The sequence below is a fragment of the Paramisgurnus dabryanus genome, chromosome 7 (assembly GCF_030506205.2).
Source record: "Paramisgurnus dabryanus chromosome 7, PD_genome_1.1, whole genome shotgun sequence".
Classification (NCBI taxonomy): Eukaryota; Metazoa; Chordata; class Actinopteri; order Cypriniformes; family Cobitidae; genus Paramisgurnus; species Paramisgurnus dabryanus.
This window is the reverse complement of record NC_133343.1, coordinates 35,991,723-36,005,513: the sequence shown is the minus strand read 5'-3', so window position 1 is coordinate 36,005,513 and position 13,791 is coordinate 35,991,723. Positions and strand designations below refer to the sequence as shown.

At 35.1% G+C, this 13,791-nt stretch overlaps 1 protein-coding gene across 1 annotated transcript; it reads right to left on the bottom strand.

Annotated features, from left to right (window-relative positions):
* Positions 1-1,286: 1,286 nt before the first annotated feature.
* Positions 1,287-12,181, bottom strand: ptgis (prostaglandin I2 (prostacyclin) synthase). The gene is made up of 10 exons (XM_065279736.1): positions 12,023-12,181; positions 10,206-10,329; positions 9,858-10,033; positions 9,608-9,754; positions 8,681-8,802; positions 8,427-8,608; positions 5,304-5,436; positions 4,754-4,935; positions 1,645-1,796; positions 1,287-1,545 (listed from the first exon to the last, which is right to left on the bottom strand). The coding sequence occupies exons 1-10, from the start codon at positions 12,091-12,093 to the stop codon at positions 1,401-1,403; spliced, it is 1,434 nt and encodes a 477-aa protein (XP_065135808.1). The 5' UTR covers positions 12,094-12,181; the 3' UTR covers positions 1,287-1,400.
* Between the last annotated feature and the right edge of the window lie 1,610 nt (positions 12,182-13,791).

Genomic DNA, 13,791 nt, shown 5'->3' with positions numbered 1-13,791 from the left:
TTTAGTCACTCAACAACGTATGAGTACGGCGTTAAAGTACATTAGCAGTACTAATATGTGACCGTTCCTGCAAAATCCATGCTAAGCATCAAAGTAAATTTTTTTAAAGTGCACCTATTTCATTGCTAAAAAACAATGTTATTTTGTGTATTTGGTATAATACAATGCGTTCGCGTGGTTTATGGTTCAAAAAACACATTATTTTCCACATACCGTACATTTTCGTAGCTCCAAATATACTGCTTTCCTCAAACGCTCTGATTTTGTACAAAACGTATCAATCTGAAAAGCTCTGTGTCTTTGATTGGCCAGCTAATCTGTACATTGTGATTGGCCTGAATACCTCTGATGTCAGCCAGAAATGTGACGCTCCTTACCATGTTTGAAAGATTTGCTCACAATGCAATGCTAACAGGAGTTAACTTACAGGCTGTGAGTCCGCAGCGGGAGGAAATATGATAATGTCGATCTTGTCCACGTCAACAGGCCCAGGAAGAAAACCGTTGCCAACAAACCATATATGTGTGTTGTAGTCCAAGAAAAGATCGCGTCATCGTTTACTTTGGGTTTGTACCTTTTGCATATCGTTAACATGTACACTTACACACCAAAGGAAATGTAAAATCGTAAATCGGACCATAGTTGCTCTTTAAAAGATTAATTTACATTGATTTCAATCTTTGACTTGACCTTAGTTAGACTTTAACTGGGTTTTCACAGGCTGGGTTACACTTACTTTCTCTTGGTCTATAATCTTCACATTTCAGTATTTCATTTCATCTATATTTCAGTAATGTTTTTGTTTGTTATAATTATGACCCAGTTGTCGAAAAATACAAAAATACATTTAGCTTATTTAAATAGACAGTTGGCAGATGTGTTACTGCTACATTATGTATGCAAATTAGAAAACAGTGTCTCTGAGACAACAAACTCATGTAGTGCAACATTTTTCAAACAGTGTATTTAAGGACTGTTATATATATACTTTTTATCTGTTCTCATAAGACTAGATATCTTTAAACTATGTTTCTGATATATGCATTATAAGCTTTAGGATATCTAAGACAGAACAATTTTATAAACCAGAAAACACTGTGCTACTGTATGTACTGGATATCTTTTGCATACAGCTATGACACTCCAGCAACATCAAGGTCATGGATTCTCCCTGGGACTGCACATACAGTAGAGTACTGATAAAAAATGTATAGCTTGAATGCACTGTGAGTTGATTTGGATAAAAGCATCCAAATGGATTAAAACGTCAGTCCATGAGAGATATAATAAGTGACAGTAGTGTATTTATTAATGCAATAAATAATCATGACATGCTTTATATTTCTACTGTATATACATAGTAAAACATTATATGTACAGTTTTAATTAAATTAGTGCTGTTAAGATTTTGCTCTGTAGCGAATCTTGAGATCTCCACTTGGTTGTAGCATACCAAAGCCATATCTGCTGGTGTCTACGGACGGCATGACGGCGTTCCTGTCACACAATTCCAGGTCAAATCGAGTCAGGATTGTGAACACAAACCTATAGAGGTAAAAAAAATAATGTTTATTATTTGTATTAAGTACTATAGTCAACTATACATTTGTATGGACCATAAAGGCTGAATAGTTTCACACTCACTCTTTAATGGCACTAACTGCAAAATCACGTCCTGGACAGATGTTTTCTCCTGTGCCCCATGGCATGATGGGATACTTCACTCTTATTCCCTCCTTGAGGAATTCCTTTTTCCCCGTCTTATTTTCAGTAAGAAAGCGTTCAAATATGAACATCTGAAACATGAATAGAAAAAATAAGATTATTCATACTATTTGCATGGCTAAGTGTCTTTACACCTTTTGACGTTATTTACAGTAGCTGTCTCAATGATTCATGAGACATTGATATACAATACGTTTTGATAATGAGACACGTCTAATGCAGCTCAGGAACTTGCTGTGCATCTTGCTGTGCTGTTAATCAATTTTATATAAATCAGTTTGCCTGAGCTGGAAGCTTGAATCAGTTCTTCAGTTTACAATGCCAATACAAAGTGCAATGGGGTGCAATGTCAGCCTTTTGGTATGCAGAACCCCATTTAGAGCTTGAGCTTTATTTATAATGTGAGTGCCGACACTGTTTCCCATTGTGTACCTATGACAATACTTTAATAGATTAAATAAGTTTGATCACAGCGGTGAATGTCAGTGACGTTCAGTATAGATAAAACTTTCATAAGTACGATTTTTCAGCTATGGTACCGGTGATATTTATGTGACATTATTGAACAGTTTGTTTGCTTAAAGGGAAAGTTCACCCAAAAATGAAAACTTTATCATTATTTACTCATCCCTATGTCATTTAAAACCCCAATGTCTTTAGTTCGTCTTCAGAGCTCAAACATAAATTTTGAAAAGTGATATTTCGCTTATTTTCTTACTATGGTAGTGAAGGGTGACTACCTTGGTCACCATCCACTCCTATAGTAAAAAGAAAAGCTTAGAAATGACCCAAAAGTGTTAAATAAATAACTACACTCAACATGTGTCATGTCTTTTAAAGCTGCAATATGTAGATTTTCACCACTAGAGGTCGCTATTACACAATAACGGACGCGAAGCTTAATGACGTTATAAAGAAGAGTGGAACGTTAGGAGATTATGGCCCTGTCCCAAATGGCGCCACACTTCGTGTGGACTTTCAGTCTCTTTGCCTTAAAGTGCGTATGCTTGCTTAGTCTACAAGTCCATAAGGTGTCCCGTCTGTCATTTTTACACTCCGAAGTGTGCTCATCAGCGCCCCCTTTGCACCCTTAATGCGGTCTTCAGCGGAGCCAATGTTAATCGCTAACGATTTGGAGACAATATGATGTTATTTAATTTTAAACTATTTGAGTATTTGAGGGATTTGAGTAGCGGTGTGCGGTGCTTCTCGTCCGTTGTGCGACCCCCTTCACACTTCAATATTTGATTGATAAAACAGCAGCCTTGGTGGTTGCCTCGCAATTAAAAAAATGCAGCTTTTCTAAAGTACCTTAAATAAAGGCATTTCCAAGCATTTAAAATGTATTTGGTGTGATCGGCCCGTAAAACCGCCTCTTATGGATCGGCTGAAATTCGGCTGAAATTCCATGTTTTTTGTCAAAATGACATACCCAAATTAAAGGGAAACCAGGCAAGTCTGCGTGTTATTTCTCTACGAGCTCCCCCTAGTGTCTGGAAGTAAATGCTTTCAAACACACTGTCGTAAAAACAAACTGTTGTCCCTCCCCCCTAGCAACCAAGTTTATCAGCTTATTTCCAATTCAGTTATGTCTATCTAAGTTAGGTTAGTAATATTTCCTTTCCAACTGATTTTTTATTTTTATTGTGTTGTCATGCATAATATTAGTGTTACCGTGAACGACCGATATATAGGTGCCATTCTACCCGGACGCGTCCTGGACAGGATTTCGGTGCGTCTTCCGGAAGTCGTATTTGTTGACCGCATACGCCATTCAGTTAAAAACATAAGACATGCAATCGTAGTTTCATTCTTACCTTAAAATGTAACTGTTACTTTCTGTAATAATAATAATAATAATCCTCTATGAAGTATGCAGTCGACAATATGACTTCCGGAAGACGCACCTGAAATCCTAGCCAGGACGCGTCCGGGAAGAACGGCACGGTCACCCTAATATATATTAGGTCTGAAGCTCTTTTTTTTTCTTGGAATCTTCCATCAAGGGTTTTCGATGCTTCTTCACCGCTCTGCCATTTGCAACAATCGCTAGCCGTGTTTCGCTCGCCTGCCTCTGTGTTGTTTGCCGTAAAGTTATCCTGCTTCTCGCGATATCTGAGACTTTGCAAGACTGAAGGACGCCGGGTCGGATACAGCGAACTTGCAAGTGGCGTATTCTTCCTACAGGCGGTAATGAGTCATTTAACCATACTTACGAAGATGATTTATTAACATAAAAATGCTGCTTTGTGTCACTTTAAAAGTGGTACAGCTCCCTTATACTTTGACACTTATGGTGTGCGGTGTGCGTTGTCTGGTAGTGAACTATTGTTTACAGTTTTTTATATATTGTAATTCAGTCAGAAACGTTTGTTAAAAGATTGTGAGGCAAACATATCGCTTTGGTTTCAGCATGGATATTCCATTTCCTTGGACTCTTGAGGTTTTATGAAAACATTTGTTTTGGACAATTTCACCAAAGTGGATTAAGGGAAGAATTTGTAAGTAAACAAACCGAATTTGCGCTGCCCGGTTCAGGTAACAACTAGATGAATGTAATTTCAATGTTAAACCAATGAGGCGTTTAGCGCGGAGCGGTAGACGGGATTCCGCCTCATTCGCATGTCTAGTTCGCGCAAATGGGGCAAATTGAGCGTTGTCACGGGAAACGCACAAGTTGAAAAATTTGAACTGTGGCGGAAAAACGCGCCGTGTTAACCAATCAGGAGCTTGCTCTAGTAGTGACGTGATTACAGAAAGTGAGCGGAGTCACAGAAGCCCCTCCCATGACGCGAATTTCCGCGTGAATGTCTCAATAACTAGAATTTCACGCGCGGCTTTACGGCACAGTGATCCTTATCAGGCTAAAGCCTTAAACACTTTTTTAAAAAAATCTGCATTTGGGTTCTGAAGAACAAAGAAAGTATGTAAATTGTAAAAATTTAAATTTTTTGGAAACTGTCCCTCTAGAAATGTTTCTTCTTCAAATAATGAAGCACATTTGGTTTGTTTAGTCTGAAATCAGTACCTCTGGCTGTTGGTGGATCTGTGGGTCCATCTGAGGGCTGAGGAAGGGAAAAACACAGAGTCGGTCGCCCTGTCTGAGATGGTAATCTTGACCGTTGCTTAAACGTATCTTCGTATCTCGCATCACTTCTCTAGTAATGAGTGCAGCTGCAGTTAGGCGCAGCGTCTCTTTAAGAACACTATCTGCGAAGATACAGTTATTTTTTTTATTTATAAAGATGCTATAATTTAAATCGCATTTTGAAATGCCTGTCTGTGAAATCCAGGTTGAAGTCTCATAATTAAAATATTACTAAACATCTTTGACATGATTTTTAAAGATATCAAGGTTATATTTAAAAAAAAATGTTATTTTACATATAAAATGATTTTATGTAAAAAAAGTAAATAACAAAAAATGACTTCAGATGTTTTTTACAGACTGGGTCACATTATATATTTGGAAATCTTTTAAAACAGCAATTAGCATAAAATTAAATATGATATGCATATAAATATGTTCTTCATGCTTTGGAGAGTATGGTCTTGTACATTTTATTTATGTCACCTACCAAAGACTGGAGTGTGTCTCTCTCCTGAAGGAAGATGCTGTACAGCTTTGATTTCCTCTCTCACTGCCCTTAGAGCTTCAGGGTGGGTAAGTAAGAAGCCCACTACCCAGAATGCCGCTGGTCCAGCGTTTCCCTGAGGACATCAACATACCTTAAATTACTTACAAATTAGGCATAATGTCTTACATAATGTTTCCAAACTGGAAATACCACACTAGGTACTGTGAAATATTTATTACGTTGAAGATAATGTGCTTTTGTAATGATTGTAAATACTTTGAAGATAGCTGCATTTGTTTGAGTATCTCGACCAGCCCAACACAGAAACATTGGTTTGACCAGTTGTTTAAGTTTAAGGAGGGACTCTCTGTTTGTTTAACCAATGGCATACAGGGAGTGTTTGAAGAACATGATTTATTTTTAAAGAATGTTTGCTAGTGGCACAGATGTAACGCACTTCACCTTTTGTTGCTATATGCTGAGCTATGTTTTGTGATATTTATCATGTCGAATCCCAGCAATTTAAACAATATATTAGTTGAAATACAGATACACACAGTACAGAACTAATAAGAGCCATTTCTTTTTGTGTTTACTGTAGTTATACTGCTCTCATGTGGTGAAATCGAAACACTGCCCACTGACAATTTAAAAATTAAATGTCCAATACATGATACAACACTCTAAAAATGGCTGGGTTATTTTTGACCCATACTGGGTAAATATTGGACAGAACACATGTTAGAATAAAAATGACCCAATGTTGGGTTGTTGTCATGCAACCATGGGGTATAATAACCAATTTTAATTGTTTGTCCAATATTTACCCACTATGGGTCAAAAGTAACCCAGCCATTTTTAGAGTGAAGTATGCATTTCACAGAGACTTTAATCAAAAGCAACTAACAGTACATTTATAGACGGTTTCAGCTGGCCAAAATTTCTCTGGCCAAAAATGTGTTATATTATATGCTTAAAACATTTTGTAGAATGTAAAATATGCCAAATAAAATTTTTGAATTTGAAAATATATTTAGTTTTAACCTTTATGTTTTAGCATACATATTTCAGGGGCAACAAATACATTTCTAATTTTACAACCCATAGGGTAAAAAATATTTTTTTTTTCTGGCGAAATATACGTTTGTATAAAATGTATAAATTATAGATATTAAATGTATATATGTAAATTAAATAATATGTATATTTTTGTAGTTTATAAAATAAAATATATTTAATGTTAACTTTTTCAAACCTGAAAATAATGTTTTTCTAATGCGATGTGAATATAAAAGCTTTAAAATATATTTATTTATAAAAAATATTTTAAAACATACAAAAATGGCCAAAAATATATTGGTGAAAAATAATATATTTCAAAATATATTTCAGCACATATATTTTTTGTTTTATATATATATTGAAATCGATTTAAAATTATATTTGAAAATATATATTTTTTGTCATATGGGTTGCCTGGGATTTGAACTCATGACCTCGTAATACAGTTAATATTTTAGATGTCTTAAAGACTCCAATCCTGGTTCCTCTAAGTGTATGTTATTTAATTCTACAGAAATCTTTCGGATTAAATGCACTCCTTTTATTTTTTTCTTCAATTACAGTGGAAAACATTGTGTACTTGAAGACTGGCCTCAGGCTGTGGTGTCTCAGGTGTGTGCTTGTCAGTTCTCTTTTGTTCGTGTACTCTGTAAGTGACAGGAACTCGAGCGAATCAAACACTCGTGCATTCCAGAGCTGTCAGGCTCTGTTTTTTATGCTAATATTTCAACCAGCACAAAACAGATTATCCCTATAGCAACCTTCAGGTATTAATGTGTCACCAGTACGTCAAGTACTGGTTTTAAGTGATTAATATGTAAGGAATCAGAGGAAAGAGATCCCTAAAGGTGAAGTTAATGTCTTTTAAACCCTGTATTATTTTTATATTATTATATTACATTATATTATATTTCTATATGTATAAATTGTATCATTGTGTGTTCCCTCTGACATTTTATTATACTACTTTTATAATACTTTGTCATTTTTAGAAAACGTTTTTTTGTTCTTGGCACACTGTTCAAAAAAATATAAAAGGGTCCCAAGCTGTGACTGGATTAGTACCCCTTTAAAAGGTCCTAACACTGTAAAAAGATGCACTATTCGGTTAAAACAACTTGGTTTTGCAAGTCAATTCAACCTACTATTTTAAGTTTTGACTTGTGATAAATTAACATAACTTATAAAATCAAATTGAAATAATTCAACTTAATTTGTTAAGTTAAAATAATATAAAAATATAGGTGGATTTGACATAATTTTTTTTACAGTGAATATGTACCATTTAGGTACTAATATTAATACATTTGGTACCAATATGCACATTTAAGGTACTAATATGCACTATTTGGTACATCAGACCTACTCATATGAACTTTATACTGTAGGTGCAAAGGTGTACTTCTTGAAAGGGTACAGTCCTAGCTAGCGATAATTTTTTTCTGACAGTGCACCAAGAACAAAAAAGTCTAATGTAAATGTAAAAAATCTGTACTTAAATGTAACATTGTTAAGGTATTTAAAATTATTTGACAGAGTATTAACACTTAATGAGATGTTAATAACAAGTTCAATTTGTACCACTGTAGTTGAGGTCAAGAAAAATATTCATTAAGCTGTTAAAAAACTGTTTGACGAGTATAATCACTTAATGACAGTTTAATGTAATGTTAACCCATAAAGCTAGTTAGTTTCTTAAGTTTTATAATTATTCTGCTATGTCATGTTAAATTTATGACCTTATGATGTATTGGTTTATGTCTAAATGTCATAACAAAGACATCTCAAAACAATGTCATCTTTGCATTAAAAATGACATAATAATTGAACAAATGACACTTAATGACAGTTGTCATAAATGTGCATAAAATGTCCTTCATGTGTCATGTCATGATTATGAAGGTGTCATGTCAGTATTATGAACACCCCTTCAAATAAAGTGTTACCAAATAGGGTAAAAAAAGTCCAAGGGAAAACACACCAATAAAATGTATACCTTGCAATGCACTGTAAGTCGCTTTAGATGAAATATAAATAAATGTAAGAGAGGTGGGGACTTACTTGTGTGACCCATAGCTGAAGTAGCATCGCTTTCCTCTGAGTCTCAGTATTCAGGCCTTCATCCTGAAGATGACGTATGTAACTCTGCAACCACGACTCCTGCTTTGCATCTCTTTCTATGCTGGATGGAGTTAAGATTTCCCAAAGCCTCTGCCGTGCCGAATTTGCCACTTTTGTTTCCTCTAATGAATGCGTGCAAAGGTTAGTAAAAAAAGATGACTAAACAAGACTAAAAACAAGTGAACCTGCATTACCTTTGCTCTGGGTGCCTCTTGCTAGTTTAGGCAAAAGCTTGTCAAACCGGCGGAACTCCTCGTAAATTTCTGTCAGTTCTTCACTATTGTTCTCTGTGCCAAAAACAGTGAGATAAGCAGCCCTGCAGGCAAAAACACACAGAAAGAACACGAGAAGTGAGTATTTAAATGAAATTTAAAACATGTTTTCAGTTGGAAACCCTGTGCACTTAATCAGGTTTTTCTTGACAAAACAAGGTTTTGGTCTGTATTTAGTTTAACAGGCTGTCTCGCAAATACCAAACTTTACTGAGTTACCCTTGAGGATCTGCACCTTGTAGTGATGCAACAAGTTCTGCTACGTGCGCACATTATTGAGTCATCGAGGGATTATTATAGTGCCAGCTTTTGGGTGGGACAGCCACATTTATGCATTTGGCACACACTTTTATCCAAAGCAAATTACTGTGCATTAAATATTAAGTATACCCATTTCATCAGTATGTGTTCCAATGACCTTTTGCACTTCTAATGCAATGTGGTACCACTGAGCCCTTAAGTATATAGCAAGGGGGATTTGCCTTGAACAACTGTACGTGAACCTTCTTTGTTTGAATAATCTTTGCATAAATATTGGATGGATTGTAATTGCTAGTTTTGACTATTTGGTGGGTACCTACCCCTTATCCCCACTATGCCAATGGTAAATAGATTGCATTATTAATGAGCCGGGACAGCACTTTGGATAAAACAGTTAAAAGCACAGAAGGCCATGGGTTCGCAGGGAACACACATATTGATAAAATGTATATTTTGCAATGCACAAAAGTAAGTGTTTGCCTAACGCCCATATGTAATGTAAATACAGTACAGTGATTTCTGTTACAATATTAATTATTTCTTAATATAACAGTGTTGTTGGAGAATTGTAGGATAAAGTTGACATACTTGAACAGCAGGCTGTAACAAAAATGAAAGAGTCCATCTTTGTTCCACTCAGGTGTACTAAGGCCTGTTTCTGAAGAGGTCAAGAGCAACTGCAGGTTGCTGTGCATTGAGCTGCGCAGTTGGGTTAGACCGGTCCCCTGAAAATGTCTAGTCAACACACACAAAAACATGGTTCATATATATAGCCATAATGAATGGATTCATCATACACAAATAAAAAGTGAAATGTTTAACATGATCAAAATAATACATTTGTGCTCTCCTCCTTTCAGACTCTGGGCTGTGATTGGGCAGATCCAGGTCGAAGATCTTCTTCATCAGGAGCTTAGCGTAGCCGGTGGCATCCAGAGAGACGTCGTCTGATAGGACAGTATTATAACTGTTTGAGTCCAACAGTACAGTGACGTATTTTCCAGCCACATGAACCTGTTAACACACATAACCATATTATTTATGGAAATAACAGAAGCTATTAAACAAACAAAAAAAGTACTTTTTTTGGCTTTTAATGAATATCTCTAGGTGTGTCAGACCTTTCTGCAGTGTTTCAACATTGACTATTGAGACTATTAATGTATTTTTGTATTTATGATCTTACTGTAAATATGTCTCCATGTTTCTGTTTCATCCGTGTCAGGAATTTAGCAGCATCTTTTCCAAACTCAAGTGCATGGCCAAGCCATGGGATTACACCGTTGTCAAGAGGAGGTTCATTTCTTCGGCTGAAAAAAAATATGTAAGCACTGGTTTGCAATTGTTGAGTTTCACACATAAGTGAGGCCTGTTGTCCCACTAAATTTGATAACACGTCACTCATTCGGGTATTGACCGGTACTTGTTTAATATTTTAATGTATCACTGAGATATCTCATTTTTCATGCCAGGCTTACATGTGTTGCATTTGTTGCAAAGTAACAATTGCATCTTTAGGGATTTTGCGATTGTTAATTAAAGAAGTAAATTTTTTTTATAGAAGTTGAGGTTTTTGTCAAAAAAGCAGCGAAAAACGACAAATTAAAAATGAATAAAATTACATTTATGATAAAATGTCAACATTTTTACACTACAAAATGTTTCTTTAACCTGAGCACAAATTTACTGAGAAATGTAAAAAAGTTTGTGTGACATTAATACTCAAGAAAACATGCTGTTGAATGTTGAATGAATGTTATGTTATTTTTAAGCCATCTAACAAGTTATCTTAAATTACCCCAACCCATTTCCAGCCTTAAGTAGTAGCCTTTAATAATTAGTAGGCTTTATTAATTTATACAGCATGTAGTAGTATTAACTTCAGTAAACTGAAAATCTGTAGCAGGGTTTCCCGCAGCACTTTTCAGTTCGGGCGGCCCACCTTAGCTGGGATACCCTACCACCTTAACTAGGTCGTCCAAAAAAATAATTCCACCAAACGCCACATGGCCGAAATAAGAGAAAGACATGGTCCGTCAATGTCTGGAGAATAACTAGCCTGTTGATAAAACATTTAATTCATTAATAATCTAGTATGTGTTCATTTTCTGTCATAGTTTCTTCAAAATTGAGTTTTATTTGAGTGTTTTAAATAAAAATATTTTTATCATGACGCATACGCCCCGCCCCTTTGATTGCCACGCCCCCGGCCCGCCCACCTGCACAACCCTACCACCTTAACTAACAAATTTTCTGCGGGAAACCCTGTGTAGAAAAATACACAATAAATAGAAAACACTATATTTATATTCATAGTTACTATATCTATAGTTAACTGTAGTTAAGACTAAAGTATACTGCAGTATTTTTTCTATGTGTAGGCTATTAGTAGCAGTAAAAAAAATAAATGCTGTAAAAAATATTGCTCATTGTTAGTTTATGTTACCTAATATAACAAATCAAATTGTTAGGACATATCCACTTTTAAGACCTAAACAAATGTGTCCGGGCTTCTTAATCGCCTAAAATGGCCAGGATTCAACTTACTACAGTCAAAATTAATTGTGTGAGTTTTGTATGGCTTTAACTTTTCTCTTTAGCTCCCACCTGTAAACCTGACGGTGTCAAATAAAGGTGCTGGCGACCTAGAAACCCACATAAGTTCGTCATGTTAATGAATTATGTCGTGAGACCATGTACAACAGAAAATCGCTCTCCTGCTTTCTTTATAAATAACGAAATTCTGGTCACCCTTACCATTGTATTTTATCCTGTAATTGAACTAGAAAGTTAAACTATAAGCTATAGCACTTCTTACGTTGTCATAAAAAGTTTTTAAACAACTAGTAAAGTGAAATATCCTGCAGCCACTGTTTTCATCAAACCCAAAGAGAGTTTATATAGGCTAATGACAGATTGTAATGCTGACAGCTGAACACATTAATGCATCACAGATTTAAATCTGAGGTAAAATAATTACTCCGTCAAATATTTTAGACTCACCGTCTGCGTCTCGAGTACACCAACAAAACAACGAGTCCCAAAAATAGAAGAGCAGCAGTCCAGACCATCATGAGCTGACAATGTAAGCAAACGCGATGCTTGTGCAGTCAAATACTCTTCTCAAACTGAAGTAACAACACGTCACTGCTATTACGTACGACATTCACTGCTATTACAAAGCAGAAGGCGTGTCTGTGTATGTGTGTAATCGCAGGTTTCGCCAAATACAAGCGATGACGTTTAAGTTAAAACCAAACAAACATGAAAGTTAGTTATGATGAGGATGATGTGATAAAGCAAATGAAATATATACACGATGTCGAAAAATGACGCAACTTTATTGTTAATAATAACATGGTAACACTTTACATAGGCTGTAAATGCATGAACAATATAGTTTTTCACTTTTTATTAAATCTTGCTAATGTTAGTTAATGTCAATACAGTTGTTCATGTTAGTTCATGGTGCATTAACTAATGTTTACAATTTGGTTTGATTTAAAAAATTAAGTTGATGAACATTAAACATTAAACACACAAAATATTTTTTAAAAATAAAGACTTTATGTTCATGTTTAATGTTCATTTAACTTTAAACAAACTGTTACCAGTTAATAACATACATTTAAATCTAAAGTAAGTTACTGGCAGCTGCCACTAATACTGTAATTTATACAGTAAAGATTAATAAATGCTGTAAAAGTACTGTTCATTCATGTTACCTAATGCATTAACAAATACAACCTTATTGTAAAGTGTTACCAAAAATAAAAAGGTTATTATAAAATCATTGTGCATATTATTGTTTTTATTATAAGCTAAAACTAAAATGTTACATGGTTTCGATGAGCTACTAAAACTATAAAAAAATTGGCTCAATAAAGAATGAGTTATCCCTGTAAACGTCTGACTTGTGACGTTTTTGTCTCAAATGGTGTAAAATGCAGAAGTCATACAAGGCTTTCAACATTTGTTTAAAGAATATCAAATGTCAGTTTGTGAAAATACCACAACATAGTAGCCTACTTTATCCACACTTCCTCTTCACTTGTTTATACACTGACATGGAAAACTACTCATCAGTATTTACTGAAATATGTTGATTCCACCTGTATCTAGTTGTTTTTTAAACAGACTTTTGCCATCACTTCATTGAGTATTCCTGGTAATCGTTTGGCATGAATCATGTTAAGTGTTTCTGGGTAACTATTTCATTGCTAAGGTATTTCGGGAGATAAAGGGTGTGTGTTATTTTAATTGCCTACTTTTCTGATGATGAAGCATAAGTCATTTAACATGTGTTTGCTGACAGGCAGGGCACTGAACAGTCACGTTAATGTAATAGTGTCCTAAAATTGTCCTGTGTTGTAATTGTCCCACGTCCTTCTGTTTTAAATAAAGTAGTAAAAGGGAAACAGAGGGGGTTAACCAAAAAAGTATTATATTTGAATTGTTAACTAAATCTTCTTAAGCGATCAAACAGTGTTTCTGGAGCCAAAAGAAAATGATCTGCACAAATATATGGTAAAATCTTAAATGCTCTAATTTAATTTAAACCAAAGTTGTTTCCAAATGCATACTGTAGATGTTACGATATAAAAGAATTGAAGTCATCACTGGAAAGGCCTTGAAAATCCTGTTTGACAGCTGTGGTTACCACTCAGTACTGTATATAAATGAGCTTGTACACTGTTTGTATATGTAATGCTATCATTCTGCATTCTAGCTTCATGACTGTGTTTAGAGAGGACCGGAAGTCGGACTGGTTT